The following is a 25,010-nucleotide window of genomic DNA, read 5'->3' as shown; positions in this document are numbered from 1 at the left end:
AGTGAAAATAGTTTCTACATCAATGTTTTTTTCCGTTAAAATTAAATATATAAAACAAGTACTGACAACAAGTTTCATTTTTATTTTTTTGGTGTACTAAAATAATTAAAACTACATAAACTCAAACTTAATAAAAAGTATAGACATAAAATCAAAATGACAAAAACACAACAGCAAGATTATTACTGTATGTTTTAAAAGAAAATATTTCATTTTTTCTACTTCAGGGTTTTACATTTAATTCAGTGTTTTTTTTATTTGTTAAATATATGACTGAAAAGTAAATAAATAAGTGAGTGAGTGTAAATAAATTTTTACTCTAATTAAATGACACGCAAAAATATTAGATATAAAACAGTAAACTTTAATTTAAGTTTAATCTCCGGCATTTGCCAAGACAACATTTCTCATTTTCATTTAGTTTGCTGAAGTACTAAAATAACTAAAACCAAATACACTAAAACTTAATAAAAACTATATAGACGTATAAAAAACAAGAAATAATCATGTTTGAGATCATTCTATTTCAGTCTTTCTACTTTTTTAATGTGTCAATATTTCTGAAATTTACCAGCAATTTATAAATGACATTTTTTTTCTGCACTGTTTTGTTTTTCCAATTTACTTTTATAATAAATAATACAAAAATAACTCATTTTATTTCAGCTCATTTCCAAGGAATCAATTCTCTATTTTGTTTCCTTTAAGTTAAAGAACTAAATAACTCAAATAAACTATATTAAAAACAAACTAATAAAAATTACTAAAACAGAAGATTGATAAAGTATATTTTAGAAAATTCTAGAAAATACAATAAAAATGTTTTGACTTCAATATTTAAGTTTAATGCACAGTTACTAACCATTTCATTCATGCAATTGTTTCTACACCAGTTATTACTGTGCAAGTTAAAATAATATATATATATTTCTATTTGGTGCCAAGACAACATTTGTCATTTTACTTTAGTTTAAGTTGAAGTATAAAAATAAATGAAATTTCTAAATAAAGTAAGACTTATATATACTTTTTTAAACACAACAAGATTATTAGAGTATGTTTTAAGAGATAATTCTATTTTTTCTACTTAAATCAACGTGCAACTATTTGAGAAATTCTCTTTCAAATTCGCTCCTCTGTATTCTAGGAGAGAACGTCCATTTATCAGTTTTGTTTTCTTCATGCAGTTCCTATTCTTTCAGCATTGCGTCACATTACGGGGGTGAATGAATCAGGTTGTGTCTCGTTCTCTCCAGATAACCAGTTCCGGATGTCGATTCTGGAGCGTTTGGAGCAGATGGAGAGGAGAATGGCAGAGATGTCCAACAGCGGTCAGCAGAACCAACACATGATTCACTATCATCAGCAGCTGTGGAGGAACCAGAGCCCTGCTCCGCGCTTGACTCCTGAAAACCAGGTACACACCATTATTTACTAAACCTACAAACAAATGCTTACTTAAAAATAAATGTAGAAAATAACATATTTTAAAAGTATTTTTTATTGGGTTTATTGGTTTTAGATAAGATATGCTATAATAAATTTGAACAGATTTTTATTCTTATTTTACATGTATAGACATTAATACAATAATATAATATAAAGAAATTTATTGGTAAAAATATGTACGAGCACCTGAAAAATTATAATAAAACTTAATTTATTTTTGCTAGTTGTACTAAGATATATCTAAAACTAAATAAAATAAAACTAATAAAAGGACATATTTAAAAGAAAAGCTAATAAAAATGATAGAAACACAACAAAATAGCCAAAACTTGAAACTCTGGACTTATTTACTGGCGATAAAGATATTAATGATTGGGAAAAAAAAATATTATTTGTAATAGGCTTTTTATTTAGACATAATTTAAAATTTGATTTTAGAGTTTGACATTAAATAGACTCAAACAATTCATGTAAACAATAATATGTTTGCATCATCACTCAAATATGATTTCAAATGTTTTACGCTTTCTCTGATTGGAGATATTTCTTACCCATAAGCCCAGTGGCTGGTTAAGAAGAGGTTAATTTTCCACGCTGCTCTTGACTTTATCTACTTTCCAGAACGTTCTCCAGAAGGTCATGTCAACAGCTTTTATGAGCTTGTGTCAGAGTTATTATAGTTAACTCAAACTAAAACCATAAAAAGGTGTTACTTGAGATAAATGAATGTTTAAAATTATTATATATATATATATAGAGTTCGGATCAGAAAGAGTGATGTTCTGCTCATCAAGGCTGCATTTATTTGATCAAAAATGCAACAGTAATCTTGCAAAATGTTATTACAAACTAAAATTATTGTTTCTATATTAATATCTTTTAAAATATAATGTATTTCTGTGATGCAATGCTGAATTTCCCTCATCATTCCTCCAGTCTTCAGTGTCACATGATCTTCAGAAATCATTCTGATATGATGATTTATTATCAGAATTATCAACAGTTGTGCTGACAAATATTGATAATTTTTTCAGGATTCTTTGATAAATTAAAATGTAAAAAGACCAGGATATATTCAAAATATTAATCTTTTCCGACAAAATAAATCTTTGCTATCACTTCTTAACAATTTAACACATCCTTGCTGAATACAAGTTTGAATTTCTTTAAAAAAAGAAGAATCATAATGGAACGTGAGTGATACTGTAGTAACGCTGCAGTGTGTGTGTGAGTAATGCGGAGTGTGTGTGTGAGTAATGTGGAGTGTGTTGATTTGCGCTGGATTTATGAGTGTGTAATCAGGGTTAGCGGTGAGTGACATCACTTCAGTGTGTGTGTATTAGTAGTGCTTTTTCCCACACACACACACACACACACACATCTATTTCTCACAGTAAAGTGCTGTAGTTTCTGAACTAGTGCTTTAGTTTAATCCCAGCAGACGTTTGAAAGCTTGAAACTGTTGGCGATTTCATGTCATTCATTTTTAGCTTTTCCTCTTACGTCAGTACAGCACGAGGACGACGGAGAGAGTGATAAAGACAGACAGAAGGGAAACACTAAGGGAGGGTGTGTGTGTGTGTGTGTGTGTGTGTGTGTGTGTGTGAGGAGTAACCGACTGAAAGTACTCATGTTACTGCCTCCTCCTAACTACATCTGCATTCACTGCGATTCTCTTTAGAAGAACAACCTAAAGCGTCTAACCACCTAAAGATTTGCTGGTACAGGTTAATCTAAACTTGAAAGCAGCTGCACATCTGATTCAGTGACTCAAACTCAGTTCATATGATCTAGCTTTACATCACTCTCAATCTGAAAACTTCAATTTGAGGAGGTTCTTCCCCTGAAGTGTCTTTGTAACTAGCAAACAGTGACTGAGAGAAACGCTGACTTCAGAAAGAGATGATATCAGGATATCAGTGATAGTGTGTGATTTAAAGCTGAGAACAGAGTCAGATAACAGACTGATCTGTGTGTGTGTGTGTGTGTGTGTCAGTCGGGGCTGTGGTTCGAGCGCAGGATCGTGGCTGTGTGTGAGCGGATGATGGCCGGCGGTCGCTGGGATCGAGACGCTGAGAGAGACACACTCACACACTCCGTCAGACACCGAGGGATGACACTGCTGCACCTCGCCGCCGCGCAGGGATACACACAGCTCTTACACACACTCATACACTGGAGGTAACACACACACACACACACACACACACACACACAGCTCTTACACACACTCATACGCTGGAGGTAACACACACACACACACACACACACACACACAGCTCTTACACACACTCATACGCTGGAGGTAACACACACACACACACACACACACACACACACAGCTCTTACACACACTCATACGCTGGAGGTAACACACACACACACACACACACAGCTCATACACACACTCATACGCTGGAGGTAACACACACACACACACACACACACGCACACACACACACAGCTCATACACACACTCATACGCTGGAGGTAACACACACACACACACACACACACACACAGCTCTTACACACACTCATACACTGGAGGTAACACACACACACACACACACAGCTCTTACACACACTCATACACTGGAGGTAACACACACACACACACACACACACACACACACACAGCTCATACACACACTCATACGCTGGAGGTAACACACACACACACACACACACACACACACACAGCTCTTACACACACTCATACACTGGAGGTAACACACACACACACACACACAGCTCTTACACACACTCATACACTGGAGGTAACACACACACACACACAGCTCATACACACACTCATACGCTGGAGGTAACACACACACACACACAGCTCATACACACACTCATACGCTGGAGGTAACACACACACACACACACACACACACAGCTCTTACACACACTCATACACTGGAGGTAACACACACACACACACACACACACACACACACACACACAGCTCATACACACACTCATACGCTGGAGGTAACACACACACACAGCTCTTACACACACTCATACACTGGAGGTAACACACACACACACACACACAGCTCTTACACACACTCATACACTGGAGGTAACACACACACACACACAGCTCATACACACACTCATACGCTGGAGGTAACACACACACACACACAGCTCATACACACACTCATACGCTGGAGGTAACACACACACACACACAGCTCATACACACACTCATACGCTGGAGGTAACACACACACACACACACACACACACAGCTCTTACACACACTCATACGCTGGAGGTAACACACACACACACACACACACACACAGCTCATACACACACTCATACGCTGGAGGTAACACACACACACACACACACACACACAGCTCATACACACACTCATACGCTGGAGGTAACACACACACACACACAGCTCATACACACACTCATACGCTGGAGGTAACACACACACACACACACACACACACAGCTCTTACACACACTCATACACTGGAGGTAACACACACACACACACACACAGCTCTTACACACACTCATACACTGGAGGTAACACACACACACACACAGCTCATACACACACTCATACGCTGGAGGTAACACACACACACACACAGCTCATACACACACTCATACGCTGGAGGTAACACACACACACACACACACACACACAGCTCATACACACACTCATACGCTGGAGGTAACACACACACACAGCTCTTACACACACTCATACACTGGAGGTAACACACACACACACACACACAGCTCTTACACACACTCATACACTGGAGGTAACACACACACACACACAGCTCATACACACACTCATACACTGGAGGTAACACACACACACACACAGCTCATACACACACTCATACGCTGGAGGTAACACACACACACACACAGCTCATACACACACTCATACGCTGGAGGTAACACACACACACACACACACACACACAGCTCTTACACACACTCATACGCTGGAGGTAACACACACACACACACACACGTAGAGACACACACTTGTGTTTAATAATGTGTGTTTGTGTATCAGGAGTATCAGTGTGAATAGTCTGGATCTGGAACAGGAAGTGGATCCTCTGAACGTTGATCATTTCTCCTGCACACCTCTGGTACAGTCAGATCACTCAGTCCATCAACATCTCTAAATGTTTTGAAAAGAAGTCACTTCTGCTCACAAATACAGTAAAGTACAGTCTCCAGTGTCACATGATCTTCAGAAATCAGAATAATATGATGATTTACTGCTCAAGAAACATTTCTGATTATTATCAGTGTTGAACACAGTTGTGCGGTGTCATGTTTCGTGGCTCTGACCCATGTGTGTGTGTCTCTGTGTGTCTCTGTGTGTGTGTGTGTGTGTGTGTGTGTCAGATGTGGGCGTGTGCTCTGGGTCATCAGGCCGCGGCGGTGTTGTTGTACCGCTGGAGCAGTGCGGCTCTGGGGATCCCGGACTCTCTGGGTCGTCTTCCTCTGGCCGTGGCACGTTCACGAGGACACACACGTCTAGCGCGCTGTCTGGAGGAGCTACACACACACTCTCAGACGCAGGAACACACACTGGACACACCCTCGCCTCCGTCTCCACTGTCCAGCAGCCCTGACACGGGTAACACACACACACACACACACAGCTCCTGTCAAATACCTTTGATGTGTTCAGTGCTTTAGTTTTAACTTTTCTAAATTCCGTTTGAATTATTTCAAACAATATTAAAAAATACTTTTATAATTCATTAAAAATACAGTTTTGCATTATGGATGGTCTAATCAAATTCATAAAACTTTGAGTTTAATATTTTATTAAAATCGTAATCAAATCGCTTATATTTTTCCTAAATTGTGTTTTTTGTTTTGATTTTTCTAAATTAGTTTTTAATTAAACTAATCAAAATTAAATGTACATTTTATGTCCACAACAAAAAAATAAGGTCCATAAAATATTTATAGTTTAATTTTTTCTGAAATATTATATTTTATATAAAAAAAAAAGTAAATTACATTTTTATATGAAAAAAATCTCTCTCTCTCTCTCTCTCAAGGTTTGAGCTCGTCCAGCAGTGTCCCCTCCCCCAGTGACCCGCCCTCTCCCTCCCCAAGCTCCGCCTACTCCAGTGGCTCTGTTCCTGACCCCATGGACTCCGCCTCTTCCCCCTCCTCCCCGTTCTCAGCCCCGCCCCCGGCCGGTTCCATTGACTCTCTGTTCCTGATGGACTGTGAGGCCTCGAGTCCCTCCCTGCCGGCCGTGTCGCTTCACTCGGAGCTCGCCGACGAGCTGCTCAGCTACAGCGAGAACGTCGAGAACGAGGACTTCCTGTCTGACGAGGTCCTTCAGGTGAGAGCAGCTCTGATTGGACAGAGCATTAAAGTCTCCGCCCCCTCACGGTGAATGAACTTGGTCATGTTGCAATGTTGTGTTGTTAGGTTGACATGGCAACATTGGCCGAGCAGATCATCGAGGCCACGCCTGAGCGAATCAAACAGGAGGAGTTTAACCGGGAGGCGGAGTCACCGCTGCGAGAGAGGCGGGACAATCCTGCCATTCACGACACCATGCCGTGGCTCGCCACTTACCTAGACAACATCGACAGGTACACAGACACAAAAACATTCACCTGTACACTAGTGTACGAAAGCATGGGGTCTGTAAGATTTCAAAATTGATGCATTAAATTGACCAAAGACATTTATGTATAATACAGAGGTGAGTGCTGCTATTACTCAAACAGTAAAGCAGAGAGTTTTTAGTAAATTAATTGCAGTCCAGTTTGACATTTGTCTAATGCTATTCTGTGTGTGTGTGTGTGTGTGTGTGTGTAGGAGTCGGTGTCTCACCCCTCCCTCGCTCCTCAGTGATCTGGCGCTGCAGAGGCTCCGCCCCCCAAGCAGTGTGGCGTGGGCGGAGTTTCTGAACGCCTCAGCCAATGGAAGGATGGAGAGAGACTTCGCTCTGCTGACGCTGACGGACACGGAGCAGAGAGAGCTGTATGAAGCTGCACGTGTCATCCAGAACGCCTTCCGCAGATACAAGGTACACACACACACACTCGACGACTGACTGACTGAGTGTGTGTGTGTCTGATGTGATAACGATTGGGTGTTGTGTTTAGGGGCGGAGGCTAAAGGAGCAGCAGGACATGGCTGCAGCCGTAATACAGCGCTGTTACCGCAAATACAAACAGGTACCACACACACACACACACACACACACACACGCATGTTTTCTTATCTCTCTGAATGAGGACATTCTATATACTTATAATGCAAGACACTACAGGTGAAAAAGTTTTTTCATGCACTGGTTAATTTAGAGATTTTGGGCTATTTTTATTATTATTATTTTCCCAGACTAGTTGAAATAAATAATCTAAAAAACACTTGAGTATTTATTTTATTGCACTTTATCTATTTGGTCTGTATATTTCAGTTGCAATCCACATCTTCAAAGAGTTTTTTCTCCACGTCAGCAGCTCTTACACACACCAGATTTAGCAGTTTTATTCCTCTCTGTAATCTGAAGGTTTTTACCGTGGGGTTTGTTCATATTTCATTCACACTGAATTATACTACATTTCATTCCTCAAAAACGTGAATTTTTTTTTTTTTCAGTCCGTTGATATTATTTTCAGATTTTTGGAGTTAAAATCATAGAAACCTTCATAATATATAGGAATAAAACTATTAAGTTTGATGTTTGTAAGCGCTGCCGAAAAACATTTAAAGATATGAAGTGTAATTGAAATCTACAGACGCAAATGGATAAAGTGTAAAATGGCAAGACATTACAGACAAAAACAGTTTTTTCATTTACTGCTCACTTGATTTTGAGATTTTATTCTACTTTGCTTCTATATCATCACTCTTCTTTCAGACTTGTTGAAAGAAAACATCCAGAATACACATCAAAGTGTTTATTTTTTTGCATTTTATTCATTTGCATCTATAAATTTCAATTCCAATATATATCTTTAAAATGTTTTTTCTCCACTTCAGGAGCACTTACACAAACCAAAACTTAGAGATTTATTCCTCTCTATATTCTGAAGGTTTTTACCGTGGGGTTTGTTCATATTTAATTTGTACAGATTTTTACAACATTTTATTCCTCAAAACATGAAAATGAATTTTTTTCAGTCCGTTGACAGTGTTTTCTGATTTTTGGAGTTAGAAACATAGAAACCTTCATAATATATAGGAATAAAACTATTACGTTTGATGTTTGGAAGCGCTGCCGAAAAACATTTAAAGATATAAAGTTTAACTGAAATCTAAAGACACAAATTGATCAGTGTAAAAAGGCAAGACATTACAGACAAAAACATTTCAATTCCAATCCACATCTTCAAAAAGTTTTTTCTCCACGTCAGCAGCTCTTACACAAACCAAAACTTAGAGATTTATTCCTCTCTGTAATCTGAATGTTTTTACTGTGGGGTTTGTTCATATTTCATTCACACTGAATTATACAAAATTTCATTCCTCAAAAACGTGAATTTTTTTTTTTTCAGTCCGTTGATATTATTTTCAGATTTTTGGAGTTAAAATCATAGAAACCTTCATAATATATAGGAATAAAACTATTAAGTTTGATGTTTGTAAGCGCTGCCGAAAAACATTTAAAGATATGAAGTGTAATTGAAATCTACAGACGCAAATGGATAAAGTGTAAAATGGCAAGACATTACAGACAAAAACAGATTAGAGATTTATTCCTCTCTGTAATCTGAATGTTTTTACCGTGGGGTTTGTTCATATTTCATTCACACTGAATTATACAACATTTTATATCTACAAACATGGTAAAAATGCATTTTTTCTGCCTTTTAACAGAGTATTTTCTGATTTGTGGAGTGAGAAAATAGAGAAATCCAAAAAACCTTTAACTCTAAAATGTCAACAAAATCAGACAACAATTTTGAACCAATGTTAAGATTTCTGTTCTAGATATTTATGCAAATTAGTGCATATTTAGTTAGACAATGATTGGCTTGCATATTTAAATATAACATTTCAGAATAAAAAATTTTTTTCCAATTCTTAATGTAATCATTCGACTGGGGAAGCACGGTGAAAGCAGGACTGAGCCAGGGTGTCTTTCCTTCAGAACATTTTATTCATTTTTATTGAGATTTAGTCAGGTTTAGCTCACTTCTGGGTACAAATGAATTCTCAAAATATGGCTAGTAGATACAAACACACAATCATTACTAACCGTTCAGCTTCTGTGTGTGTGTGTGTATCTTCGCTAACACACTAATATTGTTGCTGTATCCCTGATCTTCCTCCTGTTTCTCGTTTAATTTCATGCTAGCTAACATGGATAGCACTGAAGGTAATGTCGTATTAAACTGCTTACACCGTTTCCGCTGTGCGGTGTGTGTCCATGTGTGTGTGTTGTGTTGTAGTATTTATGTATTGGTGTGTGTGTTCCTCCTCCAGTACGCTCTCTATAAGAAGATGACGCAGGCGGCGATACTGATCCAGAGTAAGTTCCGCAGTTATTACGAGCAGAAGAAGTTCCAGCAGTCTCGGCGAGCGGCCGTCCTCATCCAGCAGTATTACCGCAGCTATAAAGAGTACGAGCGCGTCAAGCAGGGCCCGCGCGGCCCCGGGGCCCTCAGCACCAAGCTCAAGTGAGACGCACAGATGTTCATATATCAATACACTCTGTGATGCAATGCTCAAACTCTCCTTGTTCATCTCAGAGGCTCGTTCCTGACCAAGAAACAGGATCAGGCCGCGCGGAAGATCATGCGCTTCCTCAGACGCTGCAGACACAGGTACAGTTCATCCAGAACCTGGAGATAACTATCATTTAGTTGAAGAACCAGGATTCACACAGTCCTGGAGAACATGGCTTTATGGGGAAGCCTCATTGAAGAAGTGATTTCTAGACCTCATGAAAATTAAACAAATCTTAAAGCAACATGGACATTTATACATGAGTGTACAATTAACTAGTTAATAACTTGTATTATTTGTATTACAAAACAATTTTTTTTTTATCATTATCTTGCATTCTTATCTAGTAAATCATGAATGACCGAAAAAGTCATGGAAATTAGTAATAAAAAAAAAAAAATCACGGGGCATTTATCTAATGTATTTTCATTTTACTAGTTAAATAATATAATGTATTTTATATTATTAATTTGTGCATTTTTTTATCCGTATCTTATTCTTATCCATTAAATCCTGAGCAACTTAAAAACGTATCAAATCTTAAAATCACTTGGGCATTTATAGAAGGAACATACATTTACTATTTATTTTATATGAAATATATATTTTCAAATTTTATATGAAACATGTTTTACTCTTAAAATGTGACAGAAAATCAAAGAATTAAATCTAAACAAGTTGTGTTTTTTCTGTTCATGTAGCAGGGGCTAAAAACTTTACCATGTTTTGTATCATTTAGATGAAGTAAAAGAAAATAATTCTAAACGTACAATTTCTTTTGTCCAAATTACTGAAGAGCAACAGGGTTTAAGGTAAACATGAGATTTTGAAGTACAAAGACTGAAATAGTATTTTCTCGTAAAATGTACTACAGTAATGTTAGTTTTATTTAACACTTAGAAAAGTTTTTATTTAAAACTTTAAAAACTGATTTTTGTTGCAGTATTAAGAGTAAAGATATAAGGATTTTTAAAATTCGTATCCAGTAAATCATAAACAACTGAAAAAGTAATTATTACGTTCAGCAACTTTAAATGAGTTTGTGTCTCAAAATTTAGATTTTTTTTTTTAAATCAATCAATTCTAAGAACAAAAGTCAAAATTTTGAAATATAAACTGAGAATTGTAAGAAACGGGTATAAATTGTGAGGTAAAGTCACAATTACCTATTTTATTGTTCTACCTTTTTTATTTTCTTTTTGAAAATTAATTTCTTTTAATTTTTACACTGATTTTATTGTTGCACTTCATCTATTTGCATTTGTAGATTTCAATGACTCAAAATTAGGTTATATCTCCACTTCAGCAGCACTTACACACACAAACTTTATTCTGAATACATTTCTATTTATACATTCTGAAGGTTTTTACCGTGGGGTTTGTTCATATTTCATTCTCACTGATTTATGCAACGTTTTACTCCTAAAAACATGGTGAAATGTGTTTTTCTGATTTATGGAGTGATAAAAACAGAAATCCAAAATCCTCTCAGTAAAAACCTTTAGCTCTAATATGATAAAATCAAACTACAGTTTTGAACCTGGCTTTTTTCAATCTTCAGATGTATTTGCTGAAAATGCATGCAAATTAGGGATGCACGATATTGGATTTTGGCCGATATTCGATATGCCGATATTTTCAAAATAATTTTTGGCCGATGCCGATACCGATATATATAAACATTTTCGCCTGATATATTTAAACTTTTATTTTACTGAAGAGAAATCCATGTATCTCTTCTGTACTGATTCTACCATAAATGTATTATTTTACAAATGTAGACAGACATTCACACCTGAAAAACAGGTCAATTAATTCACTTGGAGAATATCGGTTTGGCTCATCGGCAGAAATATTCATATCGGCCGATACCGATAATGGTCATTTTAAGCTTTTATCGGCCGATACCGATGTTGTGCCGATATTATCGTGCATCCCTAATGCAAATTAGTTCAGATAAATTAAATATGATAATTTTGTGTGTTTGCAGGATTAAGGAGCTGAAGCAGAGTAAAGAGCTGGAGCACAAAGGACTGACCACCTGACCACTTACACACACACACACACACAGGTTTCTCTTTGGCTTCTTCTTTCCCGTCGTCGCTGAAACACTACTTTGATGTTCAGTTTTCCTGAATGTTGGGAATGTTTTTGTGTATTAATGGATCTCTATATCAATGTAAACAGCATCTACTCTCACATATACTGTATGATCAGACACACACAGCTGATCGTGTTAATATGAACTTATTTATTGATCTCACGGAGATATATTTTATAAATGACAGAACGAGCGAACGAAGGTCGTGGCCGTATCCAAAGTCTTAAATTGTGGTTGAATGGAAACACATGGCAGAACACGATTGTGAATCTAATATTATTACCGTTTATCTTCATTAAATATAATGACTATAACCTCAGTCCAGCATATAAATCAAATGTTGAGCTCTTTCAGCAGCATCTGTCATATAAAATCATTTTGATTCGTTGTTTGTAAAGACAAGTCAAAAGTTTCAGAGAAACAAACATGTTATCAAACCTGAACAAACCTGAACAACAAATACCAAACATGTCTTACATCCTGAGATAATTCATTTAGGATTTTTACCATCTCTAAAACCTTTTTTCTGTTGTCTTTTATTTTTCTCTGCTAAAAAAAAAAACTTTTTTCTCTCTTCAAAAAAATTCTCGTAATTTTTTATATTTTATTTTTAATCCCTTATTGTTTTCCTCTCTTTCACAAAAGCAGTTCTCTCTCTAAATAATGTTTCTCTACAGAAGACGATTAGGGCCAAACAATAATAAAAAATTAAATCATCAACATTAAAGTCAATATAATGAGAGATTAATTACATTTCAGGAAAAAATTCAAAATAAAATGTTGAGAATAAAATCATAAAATTTTGAGAAAATTGCGTTTCATGAAAATAACGTGTGAAATTTTGCGTAAAAAAAACTCATTCTTACTTAAAAAAAAACAAAAAAAAAACTTACTGTTCATTTTTTTCCCATCACATATCCATATAAAAGTGGAAATCAATTGCCTAACGAGTTTTTAATAATGACGTATTAATTGGCTAGGTTTAGGGTTAGGTACTAGTAAGGCAGCTTCTATTTAGTAATTTTAATCAAATAAATTTACACTTTATATTATTACTGCATCCTGTTAATATACAACAGTACTGAGGTGCAAATAGTATTGCCATTGTAAATATAGATATAAATAGCATCTAATTACTATTTAGACTTAAAGATCTTCTTTTCCACAGCATAAAAGAAAAGCTATTTTCACTTCGTGTAAAAGCACATCGCAAAAAATATTACGTGTAAATAGCATCTATGACTATTTGCGCTTATTTTTGACTAATTTCACTTAATTTCTTTGACTTTTTTTTACTCGAAGTTTGAGTTTTTCTCACAATTAATTTTTTTCTTGAAACAGACTTTTATCTTGTAATTTGATGAATTCTCAACATTTTATTTAGACATTTTTTCATGAAATTTAACGAGTTTAATCTCGCGTCATAATAACTTTAATCTCTAGATGTTTTAATATTTTTATTGTTGCTTGGACATAATCCTCTTCCATAGATCCAAGGCTCAGAAGCTAGTTTCTGCCACAGAATAAAGATATAAATGTTTTATTTCACAATCAGTTTATAGGATTTTCTTGAGTCTGTTTGATGGATATTATTGAATGTGCCTTGAGGTGTTTCTAACTAAATTACTGTCAGTTCTGTCCGATTCAGACCTGTATGCATTAGTCTGTAAATACTGTACAATATAAAGAGCTGGTGCGAATATATTTAAGAATGCTTGATGAAATGTGTAATTTATTCTCTGTACGGATTGCTGATATGCACGCTTATATTTACATGAGATTCTTCAGCATGTCTTTGCTTGCTGGTGTTTATCGTTTGCATGAACTTCTGTTTTTGTTCATATTTCCACTGACTTTAGTACCGCTGATGTGACTTTATTTATGAATATAGATTTATGGACATGTTTGAATTGATTTCTACTGTATAAATTCATTCTTTCGGGGCTGTTTCATAACATTTCATTAAAATTCTTCAAACTCAAGTCAAGTGTCGTTTTGTGTTTTTTCAGTTTGGCCTTTGTATATTTTTTGAATATACATGTGTCTGGGTAGCTCTGGGATTAGAAACTGAAAAGTCTTAAATTGTCCCAACCTGATGTCTTTTTCTTCCCTGTTCTATAGAATAATTAAGAACAGCTGTTATAGTAAAAACTATAGAAAACACTTGTGCCTCTTTCTCACCAGCCTCTGTCTCCTGGCTTGCTGTTACCTGCTCTCTTTCAGTCACTTGTGCCTCTACATTTCCCTCTTTTTCTTCCTCTATCTCTATGGAGCTAATATTATGATAAAATGATTTGAATTTGAATTGTGTAAATTTGAATTATTTGCAAGTGTAATCTAACAAAATTGAATTTTAGGTGGTAGTTTAAATAGTTCTGAATTAGATTTTTTTTAAACGAATATTTAACATTTGAAATTTAACAAATTGAAATGTTTTTAAGGCTGAATTTTATAGACATGTATTTTCAAACAGTTTTTTTGTTCTGAATTCTTATACTGCAAATATTCAGTTTAAAAAAATTCAGATTCAAGTTTTCAAGATGAAGAAATTCGGAACTTCACATTCAGTTTTCTAAAATTCAATGTCAAAAATTAAAACTCAAAAATTCAGATCTTACAGAAAGTAGGTCACACGTCATCCTCAGGGAAGAGTAGATGATCTCAGAAAAGACGAACAGAGCATTTTGGCAAATTGGGGACTGCGGAAGTTTTCCAGCGTGATCGTGGTGTGACTCTGATCATGAATCGCCAGGTGTTGTGTTATATTCGGTTCCCATGGAAACCTGTTCCAGTGGGTGGAGTTAACATGAATATTCATTAGTTCCCTAATCAGTGCACGCTCATTACTTGGATTATTTTTAAAAGGTAACGAAGTGTCTATGTTTAGCACTTAAGTATTGTAACAGTGCAGTTCAAAACAATGCAGTTTGTGTAATATTAATCGTCTGTAAGCTGATTTGTTTGATTGATTGATTGCAGGCACACAGAAAAACAATAAGCGAATAACCTATGCTAACTTTGGGATACATAGTTTCTTAACCATATTGTTTTATGTGTTTTATGTGTTTAGGTTGTTATACACTTCATTTGTGGGGCATTAATTGCTGTTTGAATAGTACGATTAGCTAAGTTAGGCTACTGGTGACGATTACTGCAGTGTATTCATGACAATGCTTGAAACAAATATATCTGCCGCCTAATAAATATAGCTATAGGCTAGCTATCCTGTGTCATTTATAAAAGGTTTAGTTTGTATGTAGCCAGTGTTTCTGTTACCCAAATAAGTCACATACATAGGCTACTGTAAACAATTTTCTTGCAGTGAAAATATTAATATTGCAATCAATATAATTTGTAATTGATTATATTGTTCTGATGCAGTCTTCTTGGACATAGGTCAGCAGCTACTCCAAGAATATTATTTTTACATTTGGATGATAAATCATGTGTCTCATCATCACCAATGTTATAATATGGCTTTGATTTGCTTTTGTGATGTTCCCACATATATTGATCCTCATGTAAAGTCCCTGTCTGTTTCAGACTGGACGAGAGAGCTGAAGTCACTGGTACAGTAGCTGATCACTGTATGAACTGGACATACATGGAAGCTGTTCTCAACGAGAGACAATAAATATCTCAGACACTCACCTCATTTTGCATTGCTTCATTCCATGCTTACTTTCACACAACTTTCCTTGTCTTTTCTATTTGAGTTATATTAATAAAGCAATTACTTCTGTACTTGTCAGAGTAACATTTAATGAATGTAATATTTATGTGATCTACAATATCATTTGAGTATAATTTTAAACAGTAAACATACTTAAAGATAACATTTTATTTGTTAACCTGCATGCCATGGTACTATTAATACACATCAGAGAACTGTCAACATTAAAGAGTGTTGTTAAATTATTGAAATATTAACTTTAATATATCTCAGAGGATATTAATTTCGGTAAGCGACAGGAGAACAGAGTTTGGCTGACAAAGAAACATTTGGGTTTCATTGTATGTAATAGTTGTAAAATGTGAAAAACCATTTTGAATAAGATTTTCAAATAATAAACATTATTTACACAATGGATCACTATTCACTATTCTTAAACATGACATGATGAGGTTGTTTTTCAGTGCCTATGGTGGTCAAAGAACAGACACAATGTATGCTTAAGATATTCATTATTATTATATTTATTATTAGTAGTTCTTTCTCAGATTGTCTAAACTGTTAAGCTCTGTTTTTGACTTAACTCAATGCAATAAAGAAATATGTGTCCATTTTAAAAAGACTGTTAAAATTAACTCGCATGTTGTTTCAATGTTGCATGACTCAGTCTGTAGAAGATACTTTCAAAATCTTAGTAATAGGATAAAATATGTGACAGAAGTAAATGTGCATTTATAATAATAAATACAGAGAAATGCAAAGTTTTCGACTGTCTAACACAACACAAAGTAACACAACACAAAGTACCGATAAGAATACCGTTAAAGTACCGGACCGTTAAGCAGTATTGGTAAGAGTAGTAATACCGTTAAAACCTTAATGATATTCATCCCTACTTATAATCCGGTGCGCCCTATATACGAAAACAGTTCTAAAATAGGACATTCATTAAAGGTGCGCCTTATAGTGAGGAAAATATGGTACACAAATAGTCTCTCTCCAATGACGACTAGGTAGTCTAATCAAAGCAAACTATTAAAAATAAAGTAATTTTATTAACAGTAAAAACTATATTAGGTAAGACAGGTTAAATTAGCTTATTGATTGTTTTCTGTGTGCCTGTAATCAATCAAGCAAAACATGAAAGACGATTTATCATATTACACAAACTATCCATTGTTTTGCCACTGTTGCAGTTAATGCTAACTAACGCTTAACACTGACACTTCGTTACCTGTTCAAAATAATCCATTAAATCAATAGACATTTGACGAGCGTGCACCGATATTTTCACGTCCATTCGTTTGCATGTCGTTGTTTCAAAGACACGCCCATAATAAGGGAACTAATGAATATTCATGTTAACTCCACCCACTGGAACAGTTTTCCATGGGAACCGAATATAACACAACACCGGGCGATTCATGATCAGAGTCACACCACGTTCGCGCTGGAAAACTTCCGCAGTCCCCAATTTGCCAAAATGTTCTGTTTGAATTTTCTGAGATCATGTACTCTTCCCTGAGGATGACCTGTGACCTACTTTCTGTAAGATCTGAATTTTTGACACTGAATTTTAGAAAACTGAATTTGAAGTTCCGAATTTCTTCATCTTGAAAACTTGAATCTGAATGTTTTTAAACTGAATATTTGCAGTATAAGAATTCAGAACAAAAAAACTAGCTGTTTGAAAATACACGTCTATAAAATTCAGCCATAAAAACATTTCAGTTTGTTAAATTTCAAATGTTAAATATTCATTTAAAAAAAAAAAAAAATTCAGAACTATTTAAACTACCACCTAAAATTCAATTTTGTTAGATTACACTTGCAAATAATTAAAATTTACACAATTCAAATTCAAACCATTTTGTCATAATATTAGCTCCATATATCTCCATCTCCTCATCTGATTAATTTCCACTCTCTGTCCATCTAGGAACAAGGCTCAATTTACTATTTCATCATCAATCTATTATTTTAACCATCACTTCTACTCTTGCACCTAATCAATAAGTCCACCTTAAATATTGATACAAAACATAACAAAACTGATACACTGGGATAGTGATTAATATTATTATTACTGTTGTAGTCTAAAATCGGACACCTTTGCAATGTAAACAAATGACATTTGTTATTCATATCCTTCACACTGCACTTTGATGTCAGGTATATTATGCATTTTATTGTTGACATTATTTATTTACAGGCTAAAGTGGTCTTGCTGTTGTAAACACTGTTGCTATTGTAGAAAAGAAAATATATATTTGCGTCACATTTAAAATATAATTATATTTTAATTCATTTCTGAATTGTTTTTATTTTTATAATGATAATTCAGAGAATCTGAATAAGCCTTACCAGTGTTGTGATAATTATTTTTAAGGCACTCTTATGTGTTAAAAAATAAATAAGTAATGTAATATAATAGTTTAGTAAAATAACATAAAAAAGACCAGAACCTTCGATGCCTGTGAAACTTTTCTCCCTCAAACAGCAGCACGCTAGTGTTACTTCTACACTACAGGCTACACACAGCAACGTATCTGCATGTTCTCACATCACATCGTTCTTGTAAAATAATAATAAGTAAATAAACATCAAAATCACTTCGCTGAGAATGAAACACTCACCAGCTGCCGCGGTGTTGAAAATATCCTCTAGCAAGTAATGCGCGTGAGGTATCTTCCTGGTGAGGTGAGGAGGTCGTCGTCAGGTGAAAGGTCATCATGTGGGTCATTTTATTTACTGCTAAATTATTATTAATACATTGTACTAATATTATTATTGGGCGTGGGCAGGCATTCACAAAAGGGAATGTTATTACAAAAAAAAAAATCGAGGAAATTTTGCTTTGACACAAGGGCACTAAGGGGCAAAGGAGCAGGTGCTCAAGTGAACCGGTTCTTTCGGACAGTTCGATCAAATAAAACCAGTTGAAAAAAAAAACGGTTCACCGGTTCTTTTGCGCTCGATGTAAGTCATTGGCGATGACTGCCCTTCATCCAAGCCTTCGGTTTAGCTGCGCTTATATTAGCACATAATCAGTTCAGAATCAATCACCAAACAATCAGTTCGGTTCAGACGAGCTTTGAGTCAGTCTGCTTCACGCTGAATCACGCATGCGCAGTAGCTCCATCGGGCGCGTCCGACAGAAACGCTTAAAATAAATGTCGAAATAGGGTTCAATATGTTTTTTTTTTTTTTACATTATTTGATTTGAAATACAAATAATGGACAATTATCGTGTTTGTGGACTAAACAGCTGCGGATCAGCAGCGGACTGCAAACGCATCTTGTGTGAAAGCACAATCACTTCAGTAATAATTAATGTTAATAATATTACAAATATTTTATGTGACTGATGGCGTCCATAAAACTTAAAATAGCAATTTCTGTGAGGAATTTATTTTAAATTGTGCGAAAATCAATCAAGCTTATAGTTGGTAGCATTATAGCAAAAATAAACAATCTCTGCGCGTGCGCAGTAAAATAGCCGCGCTTTCTGAAAGGAAGCATTTCGTCTCAACGAAAAATGTTAAACAAAAAAGGAATTCTGAGGTACAAAAGCGATTTGTGGATTTATGCAAATTTTCTCTGCTTTTTAAAAGTTTGATATTTCATAGTTTTGAGTTTAAGTTTTTTGTGGGCAGATATAATAATAGTCATTAAATAGAAATGTCCTCTTGTACAGTTTTAGACAGTTCACCTAAAAAATAATAATAATCCTGTCTTCATTTCCTCACCCTCATGTCGTTTTTCAACCCTGAACATGTCTTTCATAGTTCTCAAAATAATCAGTTTTTAATTTCAGTTCTCATTAAGTAATTCTGATTCACCTCCAGGCCGCTGATTAGCTTTATTTTCTAATTAAGTATTGTAATTTGAAAATGGCAGTTTCCAAAAATAAATGATTATGCTATTACAGAAACAAAATATTCACTTAAATTAATTTTTATGATTTCTATTCTATTTGGTTTCTCACTGGTTTCTGGTTCAATTTAAGTTTATTTATATGTCTTAATTTTATTTCTAAAACATTTATTTCATATATATTTTTTAGTTTTACCATTTTTAAACCACTCTTAAGTTACATTAACTCTAGATTACATTTTTGCTTTGTTTGCAAATTTACAATAAAATATAAAAACACAAACTCTTATTTGAATGAATATTAATGTTATAATATGCTGTCAGTACAGTATACCCACATTGGAATAAATAAAAATACCTTAGAAATAAATACAGAGCACGTAAACTAGTTAAAATTAGAAATCATAAAATCATTTACCTGATATTAACATGTATGTGCAGATCCATAAAAGCAGCAGCATCTTCATCCCTCAAACACTATTGCTTTCATAAAACATCACAGTGTCACAAAGAACAGCCTTTTATTCAATATCTATGAAATAAGCCCCATCCAACACAATACAATAAAAACACACACAGACACGTTATATATAGTGTTGCTGAAAAGCTCAGTGACGCTGTCCATTTGTAGATGTGCTGTTGTTGATATGCAGCGCACACGAGGGACAGTGCTGACTCTAAATACATGAATTAATGCAAAAAGTGAACATAAACATGCTTGGCCAGATCCTACAGTTACACAATTAGTGCATTCTTGTGGCTTTAACAAACCTCAGTAGTTTCCTCCAGAGTCCTGTAGTTTGTGTCAAGCCTCACACACACACACACACACACACACACACGTGGTCAGAAGTGTGTGCTGGAGTGAGAGGCAGTGAGTGGGGAGGTGCGGGCCCTGTGGCGCAGCTCGTCCGTGGAGCCCACTGTTAGCCGCAGCATGGCGAGGACGTTAGCACGGTAGCGAGCAGACATGATGTTATACAGCAGAGGATTCACAGCGGCACTGACGTAAAACAGCACTAAAGACACCAGATTGAAATACTGACTGATGTAATACAGCTGATCACTGGAGTCTGAGACCGAAAACAGCGTCCGGCTCACGTGGAAGGGCAGCCAGCACAAGATGAACACCAGCACAATGACCACTGCGACAAAACAACACAACATTCAGAAGCACTTCAGGGGCTTCATTTACTACACAACATCATATTGGTTTGCTGCATACTTAACTAAAACCAAAGCCATAAAAACCAATTGAAATAAATATAAACTAGTTTAACTAAAACAAGAAAATGTTTAACCATATAGAAAAAATAAATAAATAAAATACTGTAGCTAAAATAAAAAAGTAAAAATAAAAATGTTACTTGAAAAAAAAAAACATTAATATATACGTAGAGCTAAACTTTAGCTTAACTTAATGTACCAAAATAACAATAAATAAACAAAATCTTAGACATATTTAAAAAAATAATGTTTTTGTTACTTGGTATAAAATGTAAACTGAAGTAAAATAAAGCAACTAATTTCATTTAGTTTAAAACAATAACTTGAAAAGAAATCTCAAACAAACGTAAAATGAAATTAAATCAAATATAACCTTTTTTGTATTATTTCAGCTAGTTGCCAAAGCAACTACTTTTTTATTTAGTTTAACTTGATGTACTAAAATAAAAAACTAAAGTGCAAAAAATGTATAAAACTATATAGATATATTTGATATGGTAGAGCATTGCGTTAGCAGCACAAGGTTGTGGGTTCAATTCCCAGGGAACACATGTTAGGTAAGAACGGTTAGCCTTAATGCACTGTCGCTTTTGAAAAAAAGCGTCTGCTAAATGCATAAATTTAAATTTAATTTATATATATTTATATGTAAAACAAAAATAATAAATAGGAAAAACCAAAAAACTAAGCTTCTAAAAATGTAAAACAAAAAATACAAATATAAATGTAAAATAATATTCTCGATAATAAAACAAGACTGAGTAAATAATTTCAAACTACTCTTTTAAGGATCTCAAAACTACTTGTATTATTCTGTTTAATGCTCACCCATCATGCGGAGGGTCTGGCGGTGTGTTTTGTCTCGGTGTGTGTGCGCGCGCAGGTGCAGGCGGCGGGCGATCAGGCCGTACAGGAGCGACAGGATGGTGAGCGGACAGATGAAGTAGAGATTGGAGAGCCACAGCATGGCTTTCAGAAGGCCGGAGGTCAGTGCGTACTGTGTGCAGCGGCACTCGCTGGCTCCGCCCTCAAACTGCTCCACCCCCACCAGCGCAAACACCGGCCCCGCGCTGAGCATGGCCACGCCCCACAGCCCCGCGATCAGCGCTCGGACACGCCCCCTGGTGACCAGCAGGCGCGCGCGGAGGGGAAAGCACACGGCCAGGTATCGCTCCGCCCCCAGCGCGGTCATGTGCAGGATGGACGAGAACGTGCAACACTCTCCCACGAACATCGACAGCTTGCACACGGCGTCGCCTAGCAACCACGGACGAAACCGCCATAGCTACAAGAGCAAACATACGTTAATACATGTTAGGCTAGCAATGTTTAATACATAATACAAGACAGAAGCGCATTGCCTTTCATGACAAATCAGATCATCACTTGCGAGACACATTCCGTGTAGCTACAGAAGCTTTGACGAATTTCACACTTGATTGAGGTGGAAGCTTGTTTCTACCATGGGAATAAAATTTAATTATGAAAGTAGTTGCAACTTCCTATCTCCCAATTCTGACTTTTAATTTTTTGCTAAATTATATCTTGGGTTGTAAACTCATTAGAAAAAAAATAAGATAAAAATTTGCAATTATGTTATTTTATTTCATGGTGGGAAAAGGTCAGAATTGCGAGACGTAAACTCAGAATTTTGATTGGAGTGAAAGATATAAATTAGCATTTCTGCGAAAAAAGATAGAATTGTGAGAGACAAATTCGCAACTTATTTTAACTACTAAGTTCAAATAAGTTCGCAACTAAAAACTTTCATATAAAAAGTCGCAATTACAAAAAAAAACAGAATTGCGACTTATAATCTCATAATTATAATCTCATAATCATAATTGCAATATTCTAACTATTCTGAACTACAATTCTGACCTTTTTTCCTAAGAATTGAAAATTTATATCTTGTGATTTTGACCTTATATGAAAAAATCACAATTGAGAAAAAGTTGCAACTACTTTTAGTTTTTTATCCCGTGCAGTGAACAAAGTCAGAATTGTGAGAGGCAAATCAGCATTTCTGATACGAAAAGTTTGAAGTGTTGGTAGAAACAAGCTGAATTGTGAGAAGTAATTTTAGAATTTTGAGGGAAAAAAACTCACAATTGCAAGAATATTTTTATCACAATATACTTTTTTCTGAGATTTGCGAGTTTATATTATTTGGAACTTTATATGAGAAATTAGAATTGGGAAACAAAAGTCACAATAAGCTTTTATTGTTTAGTTTTTTACTTCCGTGGTGGAAACAAATTCAGAGTTGAAAGATGTAAAATTCAGAAATGCAATATATAAACTTGTAAAGTTAGAATTGTGAGATATAAAGTTGCAGTTACATGGAAACAACAGAACAGATATAAAGATAATTCTGGGGAAAAAAGTCAGAATTGCTCATAATTGTGAAAATATCTCACAGTTTTGAATTTATATCATAATTATGACTTGTTTCATAACATTTACAAGTTTGTGAATATCGTAAATAAAGAAAAAAGTTGTAATTCAAAATTCAGATGTTTTTTATGCTATATAAAAATAAAAAGTCAGAACTGTGAGTTATAAACAAAATTTGAGAGGGAAAAAAATCAGATTATGAAATTTTAAAGTCAGAATTTAATTCTCAATTTTGCTCTCACAATAAAAAAGTTTCATTCTGTTGTGTTTTTGTTTCTGCCACAGAATAAAAATGCATGGTACTAGCAACTTTTTAATCTCACAATTCAGAATTTTTCGTGCAGTTCTGACTTTTTTTAATCAGAGCAATGAGATATAAAGTCACAATTCTGAGATAGAAAATTCAGAATTATGAGATATATTAAATGAAAACGGTGAGATATAAACTCAACCCAAATATGAGTTCAACGTCTCAATTCTGAATTTTTCTGCAATTTTGAGTTTTAACTTTGAGTTTATATCTTACATCCACCACAGAATAAAAAATGTGCTTGCAACTTTTTCTCGCAATTCTGACTTTCTTTTCACGATTATGCGACAATGTTTCAATTCTGACTTTCTTTTCACGATTATGCGACAATGTTTCAATTCTGACTTTCTTTTCACGATTGTGAGACAATGTTGCAATTCTGACTTTTTTCCCCTCAAGAGTTGCAAGAAAAAGTCTGAATTGTGAGATAGAAACGTAAAATTGCGATAGAAAATAATAAAACTAATAATACATGCCCACACACGTACAGATTAGCAGAAAATTTTTCTAATGGAAATACGACAGAACTTAATGATATGCAAATGACCAGAAACAAGCTGCAGTGGCAACCAAAGGTGATCTGTCACATGATACAGTTGGCGTCATGCAAGCTTTTTAACAGCACGTCAAACCTCGATTACCTTATAGAGATCCAGAGGCATCAGCAGCAGAATGAGGATGTCTGATATGGCCATGCTGCTCAGGTACAGGTAGGTGGTGCTTCTCATTTGTGGGCGTCGCCACACCACCAGAATGGTCAGGGCGTTTCCCAGCAGGCCGAGCAGCAGCAGCGGCACACACAGCGTCGTTAACACCGCCAGCTCAGTGTCGGTGAAGAGCGACTGGTCCTCCCATTCCTCCCAGTCTGATCGGTTCCCACAGCTCCCACACCAACCAGATCCAGAACCAGATCCAGAACCAGCTCCAGAACCAGCTCCGGAAGCCTCCAGCACGTCCATCTCTCTCGGGAGGAGAGCTCAGAGCCGCCACGGCTCCTTCATCTTCACCACGCTCTACACGGCTCAGAGCTGCAGGACGGTTATTGAATGTGCTCCTGTTCTGTGCCGCCCACCGCTGGACATCAGTGCCACCTCCAGCAGCACAGGAACTGATCGAATCCACTCGATCACACTGAGAGGAACACAGGAGGAACACGCCGATCTCTCCATCACACACACACAGACTCAGCTCGAGATCAAACACATGAAACACTCTGAAGATTAGGAACTACATTAGTTCATATGTAACTACTTCTAA

General features: G+C 35.6%; 2 protein-coding genes across 3 annotated transcripts in view; one reads left to right on the top strand and one right to left on the bottom strand.

The window, feature by feature from the left end:
* LOC113065770 (calmodulin-binding transcription activator 2-like) overlaps window positions 1–14,252 on the top strand; it is a 26,872-nt gene extending 12,620 nt beyond the window's left edge. Inside the window, exons 12-23 of one of the 2 annotated variants that reach the window (XM_026237282.1) lie at window positions 1,257–1,417; window positions 3,446–3,630; window positions 5,521–5,599; window positions 5,862–6,096; window positions 6,530–6,822; window positions 6,912–7,078; window positions 7,308–7,518; window positions 7,598–7,669; window positions 9,799–9,819; window positions 9,927–10,120; window positions 10,193–10,267; window positions 12,160–14,252. In XM_026237282.1, coding sequence (XP_026093067.1) covers window positions 1,257–1,417; window positions 3,446–3,630; window positions 5,521–5,599; window positions 5,862–6,096; window positions 6,530–6,822; window positions 6,912–7,078; window positions 7,308–7,518; window positions 7,598–7,669; window positions 9,799–9,819; window positions 9,927–10,120; window positions 10,193–10,267; window positions 12,160–12,214 — 1,748 coding nt within the window. In that variant the 3' untranslated portion in view covers window positions 12,215–14,252. The remainder of the gene's footprint in view (window positions 1–1,256; window positions 1,418–3,445; window positions 3,631–5,520; window positions 5,600–5,861; window positions 6,097–6,529; window positions 6,823–6,911; window positions 7,079–7,307; window positions 7,519–7,597; window positions 7,670–9,798; window positions 9,820–9,926; window positions 10,121–10,192; window positions 10,268–12,159) is intronic. The other variant, XM_026237283.1, reaches the window with a different exon arrangement.
* Window positions 14,253–20,323: 6,071 nt separating this feature from the next.
* LOC113065771 (growth hormone secretagogue receptor type 1-like) lies at window positions 20,324–25,010 on the bottom strand. Its single transcript, XM_026237284.1, has 3 exons — window positions 24,395–25,010; window positions 21,875–22,331; window positions 20,324–20,964 (listed from the first exon to the last, which is right to left on the bottom strand). Exons 1-3 carry the CDS (start codon window positions 24,710–24,712, stop codon window positions 20,666–20,668), a joined length of 1,074 nt encoding a protein of 357 aa, XP_026093069.1. The 5' UTR covers window positions 24,713–25,010; the 3' UTR covers window positions 20,324–20,665.

This window comes from Carassius auratus, chromosome 48 (genome assembly GCF_003368295.1).
Source record: "Carassius auratus strain Wakin chromosome 48, ASM336829v1, whole genome shotgun sequence".
Lineage (NCBI taxonomy): Eukaryota > Metazoa > Chordata > Actinopteri > Cypriniformes > Cyprinidae > Carassius > Carassius auratus.
Note: the sequence above shows the minus strand (reverse complement) of the source record. Positions and strands in the feature narration are given on the sequence as shown.